The 17,557-nt window shown below is 43.6% G+C and overlaps 2 protein-coding genes across 2 annotated transcripts in view; both read right to left on the reverse strand.

The window, feature by feature from the left end:
- slc38a9 (solute carrier family 38 member 9) overlaps nt 1-7,058 on the reverse strand; it is a 42,788-nt gene extending 35,730 nt beyond the window's left edge. The window contains exon 1 of the mRNA XM_084034439.1: nt 6,801-7,058. The gene's annotated coding sequence lies outside the window, so the exon portion shown is untranslated. The remainder of the gene's footprint in view (nt 1-6,800) is intronic.
- Nucleotides 7,059-13,869: 6,811 nt separating this feature from the next.
- purg (purine-rich element binding protein G) lies at nt 13,870-17,443 on the reverse strand. Its single transcript, XM_084034973.1, has one exon. It carries the CDS (start codon nt 17,185-17,187, stop codon nt 16,081-16,083), a length of 1,107 nt encoding a protein of 368 aa, XP_083891099.1. The 5' UTR covers nt 17,188-17,443; the 3' UTR covers nt 13,870-16,080.
- Nucleotides 17,444-17,557: the final 114 nt, after the last annotated feature.

A 17,557-nucleotide genomic window follows, 5' to 3' on the forward strand; every position in this document is an offset into this window, starting at 1 on the left:
AATGGGTGTGTATTGCGGGGAACCTTCTGGGCTAGAGTGGGTGACATCATCGCTTAGAGTGTTTTTTTTCCTTTCCAAACTCCTCCCGGCCACAATTTTCACTCTACAGAGACGTGATATTTTCCAATTTTGTAGACAAACTTGTCTTGTCTCTCACAATGTGTTCAAAAACTCTGTGAGATTTACAGAATTTGAACTAGCAACCTCTAAGCGCGGCCACGTCGTTTTTTCTCCCCATTGACTTACAATACAAGTTGAGAAACCGATTTTCAAAGAAACCTGAAATGAGCAGCATTTCTAACTCGCCCTAGCGTCCACATTTCTGACACTAGGAAAAAATAAAAGTGATCACTGTCTTCAGCAGAGTCTTGTGGCGCTAACGGTCTGAAAATTTTGGCGATAGGCGTTTCAGTGTGAGCGTGACAAGCTTTTGTGGCAATACATAGTACCTAGTAGTTCTCAGTACTTGAGTCTCAGTAGTACTCGGTAGTACTCAGTAGTACTCAGTAGTACTTGAGTGACAGCTGAGCTCGGTGACATGTACTGGCAAACAGTTGAGTGCGAAGTATTTGTAGTTGTATTTGCTTCTAAAACAACTCCGTCTGGTTTGAAATCTCGAAGAATCTCATCGTAATGTATCTAGGGTTGTCACAGGAACCGATACTTCGGTACCAATTCGATGCCGACACAAAAAAAATAATTCGATACTTGCTTTTTTCTGGTATCGTCAGAACCGAATATACAACTTTTCACTCGGCGAGCCGTGTCGATTCTTGGCGGAACTGACGGGGGCAGTATACGCGTGTGAGCAGCACAGAGCAGTAAGCGGCGCTGAAGAAGAAAACTTGCCGTCTTCGAAAAAAATGGCTTCAGCAGGTGGGAGCGAAAGCACAACACGTCGGCTCGTCAACAAGACAGGTGCGAAGAGTCGCGTGTGGAAATATTTTGCATTCGAGGCGGATGCATCCGGAGCAATTCTTGATTCAAACAAGCCGACATGCAAAAAGTGCCTTATAAGCACAGTATTGTTTGTTTTTATACTGGATGGCTATAGGTCTGTTGGCAGCTGGTACTGCAATTTAAATTCTGTGGAAAAAGATCTTAAAGCACAGTGGTGTTAAATACTTGACAGTTTGAAGCAGTTTTCAATAAATTAGTGAATTTAAAAGTACATGGGTCCTGTTGTTGTTTTTTTTAAATTGTGGTATCGAATTAGTATCGAGAATCATGGAAATTCACAGGTATTGGTATCGACTACTGAAATTCTGGTATCGTGACAACCCTAGTATATACACTCCGGCAGTAGCCCCCGTGGCCCTTTCAAAATTTCCAGCAGGGGAATTTTCTAGTTACAGGATGCAACACAAAATCTTAAGTTGTTGCCACACTGGCAAAGAAGCATGGTGGTTTCCATTTTTAGTCACTGTAGACCCAACGGTCCCTGGCACTGAAAGTGCGAGGAACCTATTGTTTTTTGTAGAGATTATTATTATTCCCCATACGTGATTGCATTTTTGAGGGTTTTAGGATGCTCAAAACCTCACAAAAAGTGGCCCACACCTCCATGTACATTTCAAATAAGGCTGACTTCCTGTGTATGTGGCACTTTGACAATGACTCTTAAAAGTAAAGTACAACAGCTTCCTCTTTCATGGTGAAACATTTCCCACAGCAACCCTGCTCCTCGGGGGAAACAAATGATTCACAAATCGGCATCATAAAGGTTCTGCTGGTCACATTTGAGTTGGATCCTTTTGAATCCTCCAGGAAGAGTTACGATAAGTGGGGTGCCGGATAGGTCAGTGGTAGAGTTGGCGCTCCACTGCAACAGCCCCGGGTTCGATTCCAACCGGCAGCCCTTTCTGCATGTCATCCCTATCTACTCCCCCCCCCCCCCTTTCATTCTCATGCTGTCCTAGCTCAACAAAAGGCAAACCCCCCCCCCCCAAAAAAAAGAGTTACGATAAATTTGATATCTGGATTGAAATTAATCCAATAATTTCGCTAAGAGGAGTTAGAAAAATACATGAAAAATGTAGAAAATTAAAAATGGCCATTCCTGTTGGGTGGCGCTATAGAAAGCCGGTCTTGGGCAGTCTCGATCTAATTTATGACCCTCCGCCTGAAACCCATATCAGATATTGTGTTTTGCCACTCCGCGAGCACCCCCTAAAAAATGTCAAAGTCAATGCCACCACTTTTAAATTTGACGAAGACAATTTGGTATGTTCATGTAAAATCTCCAAATCATAGGAATTTGTTATAACTGGACTTTACATTATCCAGTCTGGCACAAATTTAATTTGCTGAATGAGAGTTGAGACCTGAAGACGTTGACAGGCCAATATTGAGTCATAGTCATAGCCCCACCTACTGAGGACAGGAAGTCAGCCTTATATGTCACTTTAAGGGGCTTGGGATGCTCAAAAACTCACAAAAACTGGCAAAATGCTGTAGTGATTGGGCATGGGTGTGGCCACTGGGCTTCATAGCCCCAAACACATGTCATGGTTGGGAAAAAGTTGCTTTCATATTGACGCAGCTTTGTGAGCCCATTGCTCTTGATTTTGACGATATAGACGTGTACACAAGGTCTTTAGGAAGCACAAAAACACACGGAACATGGACCCATATTCATACTAGTAATTATTTCAATTTGATGTTACAATTTGGCTTGTGTGTATAAGATATAAAATCACCGGACCCTTCTGTTCTAGCAACTAATTATTGTAATAAGTTCCATTTTTGTAATTTAGGCTATTTATATAAATGATTGATGTTGACATTTCAGTGTTTGTTTGTTTAAACTGACCCTCAATAGTTCAACTGGACACAGTGTCACAACTCACAATGATTGCAGTCATGATTATCCTGGCCAAAATATTTGTGAATCAAATTATGAGGGGTTTTTTTAAATCCTGATCCACGATAAAATTGTACATCATCTCACCTCGACACTGAACACGATAATATTGAGCTTACTGTCAATCGTGTCAATCAAGTTCTATGGTGAGGTTAATAATTGACAGCTCCAAATAGCGAATTGTAAAACATGGTTGTGTTTAATTGTTTTCAGATTGTAAACATTTTGGACTTTCCCTTAAACAAAGTTTGCAGTAGGTTGAAATAAAACATCAGATACATTATTTCTTGTGAGGTTTAAGTGAGTTCTATCGTTCACAGAAACTGGGTTAAGACTGAACCGCAGATGAAGTTTAAACATTAAAACAGCAATGGGATTTGGGGCCAAATCATTTTGATCCAGAGAACATAGGAAACATTAATTTTCACTGTTTCATAAATGTGATAAAGAATAATGTGTGTTTTATTTCATGTAGCATGCAACTATATTTTCGACACATTTTATGTATTTCTGTCTTTATAGTCCTACTCTTTGGGAGTTTTGAAGCATTTTGATGTGACAAATATTGTTTGTCTCTAAATGTTTGGAGTTAATAAAGAGTTCAAAACAATATATATTACAATCTCATTACTGAAGGACAATGATTCTGCCATAATTCAGTTGACTCAAATGAGTGTTCATAACAACTAAGGTTGAAAGACACTTCCTGAACCACTTCCCTAACATTCAACCAATCAAATTAGCCACAGAGCTATCTGTCAGGCTGGATCTCTACAAAGACTGTATGTTCTAATATAAGCCTGGCATAGCTCACATGGATGTAAAAGTGCATTAGCTCTTCCAAGTATATTATTGTTCTACTCATCTCACACAGTGTGGCAGTAAACCTCAGTAAACTGAATAGCCTCAGCTACTCTCTGTGTGTTACAGTAACAACGTGATATGGATCCAGACTTGACCTTCACCACCATGTTAGAAAACATTATTGTGGCCTGTATGCTCACAGTAACAGCACGTTGTCTTGGTGTTGGCTGTAAAAACAACAATATCTGATTGCTTATTGTGTAGTCAATCAATTAACTGCTGTATTAATGTGAATGAACTCATATGTACAGTTCGGATCACGCAATGGTGTGATCCTTATTGTTATTCCACCTTTGGAGCAAATTATTTTAAGGTCATATTGATAACATTTTGATGTAAACGAATCATTAAAAAAAAACATCCACAGAGCTTTTAGAAAGGTGCAGAATCAAAGTATCACTTCTCCTAAAAAAAATGTTTTGATTGTTAAAGTCCCAGTCGGCAACATTTATGATCGTTTGATCATATTCACTGAAGCCGACACTATGCTCCGATAGAACAACATAAATCATCCGGTTTTAGAAAAAAAAATGCCTCTATGTGCACGTAGAGCTTGTTGTTTGTTTTGCAAAGATCCTACAGCGCCCGGATCATCCTGTCCAATCAGCACGCAGGGCTGTGTTCGTGCACACAGTGCCCCTCCCCCCTCGGGTCGTTCCACTATCACAGGGGGGAGGCGAGGGAAGGAGCAACAAGCTTCGAATTCCTCGTTAAAAACCAAAATGAAGAGGTCCAAAACAACCAAGTAAAAGAAAACACCGGTGGAAAAGAAGGAAAAAAAGAAAGATGGCGACGGTGCCCGTGATAAAACCAGAGTCAACATCGGACCCGCGTTTCAAAGGTGGCGTGATCTAAGGGATTTCAAAGGGCACGAAGTCGAGGGGAAGGAGCTCGGTGGTTGTGGGGGAGGAGCGTGAGAGTTGGAAACCTTCAAAATGTCCATCCGCCGCCGGACTTGCCGACTGGGACTTTAATTAATCACGTTGAAAATTAAAAGTTAAAGGGTCCAAAATGAATGTTTTGTTTCCCTCTGTGTAGATGTATAGGCAGGAACACACCGGCCCAACCGTTGGACGTCCGAAGCGTTTGGAGAGGCTCGGACGAGGTCGGGAACACATATGTTTGGTGTGTACAGCTGCGTCGGAAGCTTTCGGAGCCGCGCGGACGTTGTCTGATCAGACTGAGCATGCGAAGTCTGAGGAGGTGGGCTGTTGGACGTCTGAGCCATTGGATACTCTGATTGGCGGTGTGCTAGCGAATCAGAGTATCCAATGGCGGTGTGTGGGCGGGGCGGAAGTGACGATGGTAAACTCCATATTACTCGTTCCCTACTGAGACGACGTCTTCGTAAAATAATGAGCCCGAGAGCACACAACGCGAGTGTCACCCTAGCCAGAGTCATCTTTCCAGAAATGCCAAGTATTTAGTCCACAAAGGTCTTCTCGAGTCGAACGAATACTGAACCAAGACGTGTGTGCATTGTTTTTATCTGCACTCCGTTCCGTCATTTCCTGTTTTCCTGTTTTGGAGTACTGGCACGAGACTAGCGCCACCCACTGTTAAGGAGGCTTATTGCATCTCGCGCAAGCGCAGAACGTGCACGCTGCTGTGTCATCGGAAGCACGTCGAAGCGGTGTGTACAACGCAACTTTTCTGCCGAACGGGTCAGATGAGAGGCAACAGAGTGGGCGGAGAGTGGTCGGATAAGGCAGTTGGACGTCTGGGCGGTGTGTGGGGGCCTTTAGACGTGTGGCTGCGGCTTCTAGCAAGGCTTGTGAGCCAATAGAAAAACGACGGGTCAAGAGTCTTTGGGGTTTCCAGTAAGTGTGGAAAAACGGGGAAATGGAGTTTGACGGTAAGCGGGCGGCATTTCGGTACCTATCACCACCGCACAAAGTAACAAATGTATAGCTACATGTTGCAAAATTAATTCATACCATGAAAGATTCATCACATGACATGAGTCTGTCTGAGAGCCACTCCACTCGAAAAAGGCCCCCACACACCGCCCAGACGTCCAACTGCCTTATCCGACCACTCTCCGCCCACTCTGTTGCCTCTCGTCTGACCCGTTCGGCAGAAAAGTTGCGTTGTACACACCGCTTCGACGTGCTTCCGATGACACAGCAGCGTGTACGTTCTGCGCTTGCGAGTAATACGGAGTTTACCATCGTCACTTCCGCCCCGCCCACACACCGCCATTGGATACTCTGATTCGCTAGCACACCGCCAATCAGAGTATCCAATGGCTCAGACGTCAAACAGCCCACCTCCTCAGACTTCGCATGCTCAGTCTGATCAGACAACGTCCGCGCGGCTCCGAAAGCTTCCGACGCAGCTGTACTCACCAAACATATGTGTTCCCGACCTCGTCCGAGCCTCTCCAAACACTTCAGACGTCCAACGGTTGGGCTGGTGTGTTCCTGCCTTTAAAAAGCAGGTTGTGCAACGAAGTGGCAACCCAACAGCTGTGTTGTGACGTGAATGCAATGGAAGGGGGGAGTGCGAGTGCGACATCTAGTGGCTGGATGTTATCAATGTTGTCAATAGCAGCTTTAAAAACGGCCCTAACTTGATCAAAGTGTTATTGGACTGATGTAGAAAACAACCCAACATCACGTCTCATCTCATTGGTTGGGTCACACAAACACAAAGAAGGTTCTCCCGTCACGTCAACAAACCACAGGAATGGAGGAGTCACCTGCTTCGTTACTTTACAGTGACATCACACAACCTCACCTCTAGATATTAGATCTTAGCTCCCTTCACACACGGCTGCCAAAACAGGGGGCACGTGACAACGCAAATTAACGAACGGCGTGACGTGTGTTTAAATATATTCAGTGGATTCAAAGATTTAAAAGATAGTCCTGTGGAATAAACGTCACAGAGGTAACGTTCACGCTAAGTAGAGGCTGCGTCGTAAAGCAGGCTTGTTAGAGATTCAGCTCATTTAAACACAAGCTGGAACGTTAGTCTTACCTGATGGCGTTTCACCGTCTTGCTAACTTGATCGAACTGTTCTATATGAGAAACATATGCAGAAAAGGTATAGCAGATGTTTAAATCCTACCAAAGTGTTCAGTGAAGTCTTCCGCGCATCTCAGGTTTGCTGTGTCAGCAAATGTTACAACCAGCCAATTGGACTAGCGTGACTAAAAAATAAAAAACACACATACACACACACACACAGCGGCGGCGGGTGATAAAAGAACTGGTCGCATAAAAAAGACGCAGTAAAATAGCGGAAGATGTGTTGCCGCATACAGTCGGACTGTTGAGTTATAAGGTATATTCTCCCGCTGAGAGGAACTATGCTCGTCCTGTTGTGATTCACTTCTTCTTCTTCGCGTTCTATTTCCTCTTCTTCTCGGAGTTTACAAACAACGTGCAAATACATTAGCGACCCCTGCTGGAAGAAACTGGAATGTGCAAATAATGCCATAATGCAGTAGATGTCTTTACTAAATAACTGTTTAACTACTTAAATAGAAAGGTTTTAATAATGAGGAAACATTTCCTATCAAGTCGAAAGAATGAAAAGTAGTACGAGGTTCTATTTTTGATGTAAGTGATATTATCAGGAAACGATAACCTATTAGGAAATGTCTCTACAAGGTAAATGACTCATGTTACAGACTCACACAGGCATGGCCTTCTTCTTTTAGAGAAACTCATCTGAAAATATGGCTCAATGTAACTTGTCAATATGTGTCAATATCTGACCTGTCTGTCTCTACATGTCAGCCCTGTGATAGACTGGTTACCTGTCTGTCTCTACATGTCAGCCCTGTGAAAGACTGGTTACCTGTCTGTCTCTACACGTCAGCCCTGTGATAGACTGGTTACCTGTCTGTCTCTACATGTCGGCCCTGTGATAGTCTGGTTACCTGTCTGTCTCTACATGTCAGCCCTGTGATAGACTGGTTACCTGTCTGTCTCTACATGTCAGCCCTGTGATAGACTGGTTACCTGTCTGTCTCTACATGTCGGCCCTGTGATAGACTGGTTACCTGTCTGTCTCTACATGTCAGCCCTGTGATAGACTGGTTACCTGTCTGTCTCTACATGTCGGCCCTGTGATAGTCTGGTTACCTGTCTGTCTCTACATGTCAGCCCTGTGATAGTCTGGTTACCTGTCTGTCTCTACATGTCAGCCCTGTGATAGACTGGTTACCTGTCTGTCTCTACATGTCAGCCCTGTGATAGACTGGTTACCTGTCTGTCTCTACATGTCAGCCCTGTGATAGACTGGTTACCTGTCTGTCTTACATGTCTCCCTGTGATAGACTGGTTACCTGTCTGTCTCTACATGTCGGCCCTGTGATAGGTTACCTGTCTGTCTCTACATGTCAGCCCTGTGATAGACTGGTTACCTGTCTGTCTCTACATGTCAGCCCTGTGATAGTCTGGTTACCTGTCTGTCTCTACATGTCTCCCTGTGATAGACTGGTTACCTGTCTGTCTCTACATGTCTCCCTGTGATAGTCTGGTTACCTGTCTGTCTCTACATGTCTCCCTGTGATAGACTGGTTACCTGTCTGTCTCTACATGTCTCCCTGTGATAGTCTGGTTACCTGTCTGTCTCTACATGTCTCCCTGTGATAGACTGGTTACCTGTCTGTCTCTACATGTCAGCCCTGTGATAGAATGGTTACCTGTCTGTCTCTACATGTCAGCCCTGTGATAAACTGGTTACCTGTCTGTCTCTACATGTCAGCCCTGTGATAGACTGGTTACCTGTCTGTCTTACATTTCTCCCTGTGATAGACTGGTTACCTGTATGTCTCTACATGTCAGCCCTGTGATAGACTGGTTACCTGTCTGTCTCTACATGTCGGCCCTGTGATAGACTGGTTACCTGTCTGTCTCTACATGTCAGCCCTGTGATAGACTGGTTACCTGTCTGTCTCTACATGTCAGCCCTGTGATAGACTGGTTACCTGTCTGTCTCTACATGTCGGCCCTGTGATAGACTGGTTACCTGTCTGTCTCTACATGTCAGCCCTGTGATAGACTGGTTCCGTCTGTCTTCTTTATGGCTTGAATGATAACATCATGAATTGATGTTGTTGTCATAGAAATAATAGAAGGGACATTCCCATTTAAATCACTGTAGCAGGATGGACAGACACACATCTATCCACATACATAGTTGGCTGTTTTGTTTCCTTCTGATGCAAATTCAATAAATGCATTTCTGGAATTAACTACCGTTTTGTTTTGTTTGTCGTGCGTTATTCATCCCTGTGTTGCAACTAACTTCTACGAGTATCAGTAAATGTCTTCATTATATGAACCATTTTCAATGACTCATCCGTTTTCTGTTTCCTCCTTCCTGAACCAGTTTTGAATCATTTGACAAACGGATGACAACACACGGTTTAAAATGGTGCCTGATCTCTTGATCAACAAGTATGTATGATGCCTTCGTTGACATCTTCCATCATGTTTGACACCTCAGCAGGTAACTGCAGGCTCTGGTTGGAGGTTTGAAATGAAAAACAATGAAAGTGTTGATAATCCTGTAAAACATTTAATGATCAACATAAAAAGAAAGATGACCAATACAACCAATAAACAGACACAATTACTTTTTCCACATTCTTTTCCAGCAACAATCAGCACAAAGTTTTCCAAACCTCTCAAAGAAGATATTGATGTTTGCTGTCCTTTAACTCAGCGACCTGAAAAACATATTAAACACATAAACATCTGAAGAATTTAGAGTACAAAACAATGTCATTAGATTGTCTATCTGTTAGACACAAAGGCAGTGTAACTGTAAATAGACATGACATTTTTCTTCTTTTCTTCAAAAATACAACCACCTCATGGCTGACTGTCTAAACTTTGAGATAGGGTTGCTTACATTGCCTTTATGTATTTAATCAGTGTGGGCTGCACACAGACGCCTGCTCCTGGTCTGCGGAGGCTGCTCATGATGACATTTAAAGTTAGACTTTGTCGTTTGTGATCAAGTAGGATCTCTATATGTCGTCATCAGTGGGAGATCCCCAACACCATGTGTCTGCAGAGACATGTTGTCAGGTCTCTGTATCCTACACCAGCACTTTCACAAATAGAAAGGTCCGACATCTTTGGGAGGCAGCACTCATTGAGAAGAGCAGTAGGACATCAGTTTTCTCTTGTTTTCTTCTCTTCATAGTTCCTCTTGCATGCATTCAGCTGGGGCCCATAGAAGCACCTTTATATTATGTAACATAGCACCATTTTTTCATATAGTTTTCCTATTATACTGGGACCCAACCACTGGCATGCATACACTGTAAAAACGTACCATTTCTAAACGTAGCGCATCGTTTCAAACATTACAAGGCAGGTAATGAATATTCATACAGTACTTTACATGTAGAAGATGAACTAATACAGTACACAGTAAAGAAAGTGCTAGAGTTGTTTTTTGTTCTTACTCTACAGGACTATAGGACACACCAATGTATTACAGTACAGTTATCTAAATATACACCTCTTCACATTATCATGATTCACTTCAGCTCATTTTAAATGATCACCAAACATCTATGTCTCTACGTGTCCCAAAGCTTTGATGGTGGACAGAACACAAACCCGGATGTCTTCCTCAGTGTGGACACGTTCACATCACTCTACATACACAGACACACTGTGTCCAAGGGAGCGCTTCTTCTGAATAGTGGCTGCTGGGGATGACCGAGTCATCCATATGAGAACTAGTCGTCTGTCACATCTGACCACTGGACCTCGTTATATCATGTATGATCTGCTAAAACAAAGCAAGAACAGAAACAAGCAGAGATGCAGTCACCTTGTAAAGGTGCTTTAAGGCGTCAGGGTTGGAAACATTAGATCTTATTAACAGTCCAGATCTCCTTTTTCTATCAGGCTGTTCCTCACAGACCAACATGTTGCAGTAGTTCAGCCCTCTGTCACCGACAGCGTAAACGCTGTCTTCCAGCTGTTTGTGACCTCCTCAGTGACGAGGAGGAGGAGCCTCGGCGACAACGCGTCTGATAACATGCTTTTAATTCAGCTGGATGACCGCTGACCTCAACGCGGTGTGACGACTTACAAACCAAGCAGAGACACTGAACGCAGCGCAGGACGAGCACAGAGGGATGTTACATTTAAATCAAGTCCAACATCAGCAAAGTGAGGCTGACCACAGCTGCTGATCTCCGTCACACAGGGAACCACACACATCCTTACACTCTGCTGTTAGAGGCTCTCATTTCATGAAAAGGTCGACGTAGTTTCCGTTCATGTCAGTATGCTATGCAAATAAACCCTTTATACAGGTCCATGATATCTGAGTAGTTTAACTATTTCATCTCACACCAACAACAGAAATAATATGGAGAAAGTATAACAATCCATATGAACTAAAGCACTTTATATCTGGAGATAGACTGAAGGTGAGTGCGACTCAAATGTTGCTAATAATCAGATGTCGCACATTTAAAGTTGTGTTGTTCCTAAAAACGTAAATCTTTTGAGTGCAACAAGTTTCCAGATTGACTCGATCCTGTTTCATCACACATTATCGTCTTGTCAGAGTTCGAATGACTCCACAGTCTGATGGTTTGTTCTCAGAAACAGCTCAGCATTTAAATACAGGATTGTTGGTAATGAGATACATAAACAGCAAAGCAACAGTAAAGCATAACAAATATGAATACTGACTTTTTATTATGCAAATAAGAGACTTTTGTTATAAATACAGACAAAGTATTTGTAGCTATTTTTTTTAAATTTCTCTATGTATTTAATTATTTTTTATTTGAGGGGGGCAAGAAAAATGAGGGTTCTTTTGGTAAACTTTAAATTAATTTAGACGTAGAGAAAAGAGAGCAGCACACAGGACTGAATGAGAAAAGCCATTAAAGCCATTTCCTTTATCTCTTTCTTATCCTAACCTGCGTCTAAGTCTCATAACATGTTGTGAAATGAGCACAAAGTCAGAACATGAAAGTTCTGCTATCAGCAGAGTCAGAGCATCGATTTATCAATATAAAGATACTTTTAATAGACAAAACAGTTGTCATTTTTTTGGCAGAATCCATGAAAACAAAGACTGAACGTGTTTACTAACAGCAAGTCCTTGATCAGGTCCTGAAGCAGTTCCTGGGTCAGATGGACAGGACATTTTAAAGTAGAAGACGCTCACGATCGTTTGTGCCTGTAGTTGATCATTTGAAATAAAAAGATCAAAGCTTTTCATCATCGAGGAACCATCGTATTGTTCATGTCCACAGGATGAAATCTCACATATTGTGCTCATTTCACAACCATCAGTGAGACGTTGGTGTCTCAGTACGTTTGATTATTGAAGGGGGTGTTAAGATGTTCAGCTCAAGTCTGAAGCTGTCAGAAATCTGATGATAAATGATGATGATTTGATGACCATGATAATGGGAGTTGATCAGGTTCTATTAGCAGGAATCCATGATTGTCACTTTACACCAGAGGCTTGATAGTACCGGTCCCTCTACCTACCAACTGATTAGAAAGCAGCAGAACCAAAGTGCAGCTTCAATTTAAAGTGCTTTTGGGAAAATATGATTCACCTTCAGGAGAATAAATATCACATCTGTCCATCTGAGGCCAGATGGAAGAAATGTGCCTCTGGAGTCAAATTCACTGGCTTGCAATCAATGCTCAATAAAATCAATATGTTTATATATATATAATATATATATATATATATATATATATATATTCTAATTGAAATTCTAATTTAATTGTTAAAATAAGTTGTGCTTTGAATTCTACTTCCTACACTGCTTTATATACCTTTCATATGAAAATAAAGCAACATTAAGATTCATACACCAAACCCAACAAGTGTCTGGCTTCCACCGCTGTCCTTTTTCCTGCTACACCACAGCAGTCATGTGATCACATTAACATGAACACTGACAGCAGTCATGTGATCACATTAACGTGAGCGCTGACAGCAGTCATGTGATCACATTAACGTGAACGCTGACAGCAGTCATGTGATCACATTAACATGAACGCTGACAGCAGTCATGTGATCACATTAACGTGAACGCTGACAGCAGTCATGTGATCACATTAACGTGAACGCTGACAGCAGTCATGTGATCACATTAACGTGAACGCTGACAGCAGTCATGTGATCACATTAACGTGAACATTGACAGCAGTCATGTGATCACATTAACATGAACGCTGACAGCAGTCATGTGATCACATTAACGTGAACGCTGACAGCAGTCATGTGATCACATTAACGTGAACATTGACAGCAGTCATGTGATCACATTAACGTGAACGCTGACAGCAGTCATGTGATCACATTAACGTGAACATTGACAGCAGTCATGTGATCATATTAACGTGAGCGCTGACAGCAGTCATGTGATCACATTAACGTGAACGCTGACAGCAGTCATGTGATCACATTAACATGAACGCTGACAGCAGTCATGTGATCACATTAAAGTTAGAGCTGATAGCAGTCATGTGATCACATGAAAGTGAGAGCTGACAGCAGTCATGTGATCACATGAAAGTTAGAGCTGACAGCAGTCATGTGATCACATGAAAGTTAGAGCTGACAGCAGTCATGTGATCACATTAAAGTGAACGCTGACAGCAGTCATGTGATCACATTAACATGAACGCTGACAGCAGTCATGTGATCACATGAAAGTAAGAGCTGACAGTAGTCATGTGATCACATGAAAGTTAGAGCTGACAGCAGTCATGTGATCACATTAAAGTGACAGCAGTCATGTGATCACATTATTAAAATGACAGCAGTCATGTGATCACATTATTAAAGTGACAGCAGTCATGTGATCACATTATTAAAGTGACAGCAGTCATGTGATCACATTAAAGTGACAGCAGTCATGTGATCACATTATTAAAATGACAGCAGTCATGTGATCACATTATTAAAATGACAGCAGTCATGTGATCACATTATTAAAGTGACAGCAGTCATGTGATCACATTATTAAAATGACAGCAGTCATGTGATCACATTATTAAAATGACAGCAGTCATGTGATCACATTATTAAAGTGACAGCAGTCATGTGATCACATTATTAAAATGACAGCAGTCATGTGATCACATTATTAAAATGACAGCAGTCATGTGATCACATTATTAAAGTGACAGCAGTCATGTGATCACATTATTAAAATGACAGCAGTCATGTGAACACATTAAATGTAGCAGTCATGCAGTGGAACCAGCTGGTTCAAACTGTCATGCCTCAGAGTGTTAACACTGTATTTGTTAAGGTTAAAGTCTGAATGGGCTCTTTGTCATCAGTCATACAGTTTACACACAGCTCAAAGTACAAGCAGACTGCCAATGAAGCTCTCACCACAGCCAAACAGGACACAAGTAAGACACGGCACTTTGAGACGGCTCCGTCACAACCTTGTCAATAGTTAGTAGGGAAGGTCAAATCCATGCTTCTGCAGAAACGCTGGTACTTTTAAAAGGCCTGTTTGTACCAACGAGGCATTCACTAACATCAAGACTTCCACTGTCACCTGCAGAAACATTGGTCCGGTTAAACCTCCATTCATGTCTCTACCAGTGTAGCAGCGTGTTTCTACCTTCATGTATCTATGGATGTCATGTTCAAAAACACTGGACATTTGTCCTCCATGTCCATCAAGAACTTTCGGTCATCTACAGACAATAGCACCATATATTCCAGAATCAAATTTACTGTTTCCTCACACATTGTCTAAGGTATAAAACGAGGAAAGAACTCATTTCAAGTACCATTATAGTGGTGGTGTCAGGGGCATCCAGTCAAATATAGAAATGTCATTGTCAAGGTTTCTATAGGCATCACCATGTAACTGGTGCTGGGCTGCAACATGGGCTGAAAATGTTTAATGAATGTCTCCCCTCCTCCGTTTCAAATAAATGAACGCCAGAAAGAAATTCCTCTTTGGTGAACTATTGAAAGCGAAGACACGATGATTGTTACAGAGAGGCGACGAATGTCAGAATATTTTTCCATCTTTCTGTTTGTTTTGCTTCCATCTCAAAGGCTCGTCTACTATGATGGAGGTTTCTGTCTGAAACAGTCTGCTTCCATGTACATCACTGATCTGCAGCTTCAGCTCCGTTTCCTTTGTGACTGAATACTGTGAGACACTGAAGACCTGTTACGTGTGATCATCACACATGTAACATATATGACACAGTCTGGGCTGTTATTTATAGTATAAATAATGTACCAAGAGAGCAGAGAGACGTGTCCTCAGGGACACTGCCTCTTCTCTTCATCTATATATTCATACAATGATGTGTCTTCAAGTGTTTGAGGTTCAAAGAAAGGAACAAATCAAACATAAGTATCTGATCCTGACTCAACACAATAAAGATAAATATGATGACGTGTTTGACCAATAAGTGCTTGTGTTGGACAGAATCATATTGCACTAGCTAATAAATGTTTTATCTATCTGGTTCTTTCCCTCTGACAACAGCAGCCCAGTTCAGGACGCTGCATGTTGTCCAGTCTGAAGGTTCATCAAAAGCCAGTCCTGATCCTGGACTCTACGGCACATTCACCTCTCCCTTCCACGCCACGCTGCCAAGGTAGGCAGCCACTCAGCACGCTGCTACATCACTGCAGGGTCTCCTACCTGCTCTGATCACTGCACCGACCAAGCCTGTCCTCTGTACGTGTGTGTGTGTGTGCTGTATATTACTTGTATTGTGACTGTTATGATGAACAGCCTTCCAATTTAGTAAACATCCGCAGCTGGAGTCCACTGAAGGCAACACACACCACCTGTCTAATCGTACGGATAGTAACAGTTCCGGCTGGGTGCTCATTGGCCAGTAGGTGGCGCCAGAAACTAAGCTAACTCTAGCTTCTATTCATTTCAGTTGCAATTTAAATGTAAACATTTCTGCACAATCTAAAATGAACACATTAAATTAGTTTGTTGTTTTTACTTTCAGTGATGAGTTTTTCTGTATATCATAAACATCTGGAGTTAAATTAAAGTGGTTTGCAGGCAGCTCCTCCTAATAACCAGTGTGACTCTCAACGTCACTTAGAATTAAATGATGCTGTCATTCACAGCCTCGAGTTCAAAGGGCGTTTACAGATTTAAAGTGCATCAAACAGCACTGACAAATTAAAATACATTTGAACTACATCTTTTCATCGGGCTGTGGATGAATGAATGGATGAATGGATTTATGAATGAATGACTTCTTGGCATGTTATAATTCTTATTTTACCAGCCCTTGAATGAGGAGCCAAAGAGCGAAGGTAGATCCGGTGTGATTGAGGGCGTCGAGTCCCCAGAAGACATGCAGACCTGCTCTTGTTCAGGTCAGTCCTCCTGCTCCTCGCTGTCCATCCTCTTGTCTTTGTGACACGTGAAGATCCGTCGCATCTCCTCCTCGTACCGAATGAAGTTTTCCCCGAACCGGGCCCAGGCTTTAAGGGGGACCGTGATGGTGTTTCTGTACGGCTGCCGCACCTCGCTGATCTTTAAAAAGATACCGTACCGGTTAGAGCCCACGTCAAAGTAAAACCTCTTGTTGTCCACTCGGAAAGACGCAGCCTCTGGCAGCTCGGGGTTGTCGTCGTGGTTCCTGGATCCGGTTCGGCCTCGGTCGTCGCTGTCTTCGTCCCCGTAGTCCTCGATGAGCTGAGACAGCGCGTCTCTGAACTCGATGAGCCCCTGAGCCGGCAGCACGATGGTCTGCTCGATGCCCTGGCCGTAGTAGCCCATGGTGCCGTGTCCTTTGCTGACGGTCTGCCGTATGCGGAGGAAGCGGCCCCTCTGGTTCTCCTTAAGGTCCAGGAAGTACTTCCTGTTGTCTCTCTCGATGAATTCGCTCTTCAGGACGCGGTGTGCGTGGTCCTCGGAGCCCGCGGAGCCGGTGGGAGACAGCGCCGCGTGCTGCTCCTGCGCCCTCCGTCGGGAGTCGTGCGCGCGGCCCTGACCGCTGTTGTTACTGTGCTCCTCGAGCTGCGTAGCCGCGAGGCCCCCCCGCAGTCCGATCCGGGCATAATAATCAATGAAGTCCCCCAGACAGTAGCGGAGAGCCGGTGCCATGGCCATGGAGAGCGTCAGCTTGCTCTTCCTGATGTTGTCGTGGCGGCCTCGTCCGATCCAGACCTCGGCGATCTTCAGGAAGCGCCCGCGAACACTCTGCTTCACGTCCAGGTAGAAGCGCTTCTTCTGGATGTCGACGCGTTTGGAGGCTAGCTCCTGGATGTCACTGCCCTGCTGCTGCTGCTGCTGCTGCTGCTGCTGCTGCTGCTGCTGCTGCTGCTGCTGCTGCTGCTGCTGCTGCGGCGGCGGCGGCTGCGGCTGCGGCTGGGATCCGGTCTGGACGTACTGAGGAGGATATGCAGCTCTCGGCACAGAATCTGATGCAATCTTCCCCCTGCCTCTCTCCATCCCTCTGCAACATCCATCAGCCATCATGATTTATCTTCCAGTAGCAGGACAAAGCGACTCCCCATCCCAGTGGGCGACCGAAAGACGGATACAGCAGCCGGATCCGTGCAGCTGGCTGCAGCTACAACAACTTAAGAGATGCCTCGGATGACCTAAAGATGGCAGCTGGTGCTGAGTCTCCAGCTGGTCGAGCCTCCGTGTCCCCAATAAAGGTCAAGCTGCACCAGTAGGCTAACTGTCATTTCATCACCTAGCTGCCTGCCAGCTACAACCTTTTACCGAGGAAAAGCCAGAAGCAGTGGACCTGAAACGGGAGGAGGAGGAGGAGAGGAGGAGGAGGAGGAGGCGTTCGGTACTACATGAACCCGATGAACTCATCCGCCCCCCTCCCGTCCTG

Source organism: Eutrigla gurnardus, assembly GCF_963514095.1.
Source record: "Eutrigla gurnardus genome assembly, chromosome: 19".
Lineage (NCBI taxonomy): Eukaryota > Metazoa > Chordata > Actinopteri > Perciformes > Triglidae > Eutrigla > Eutrigla gurnardus.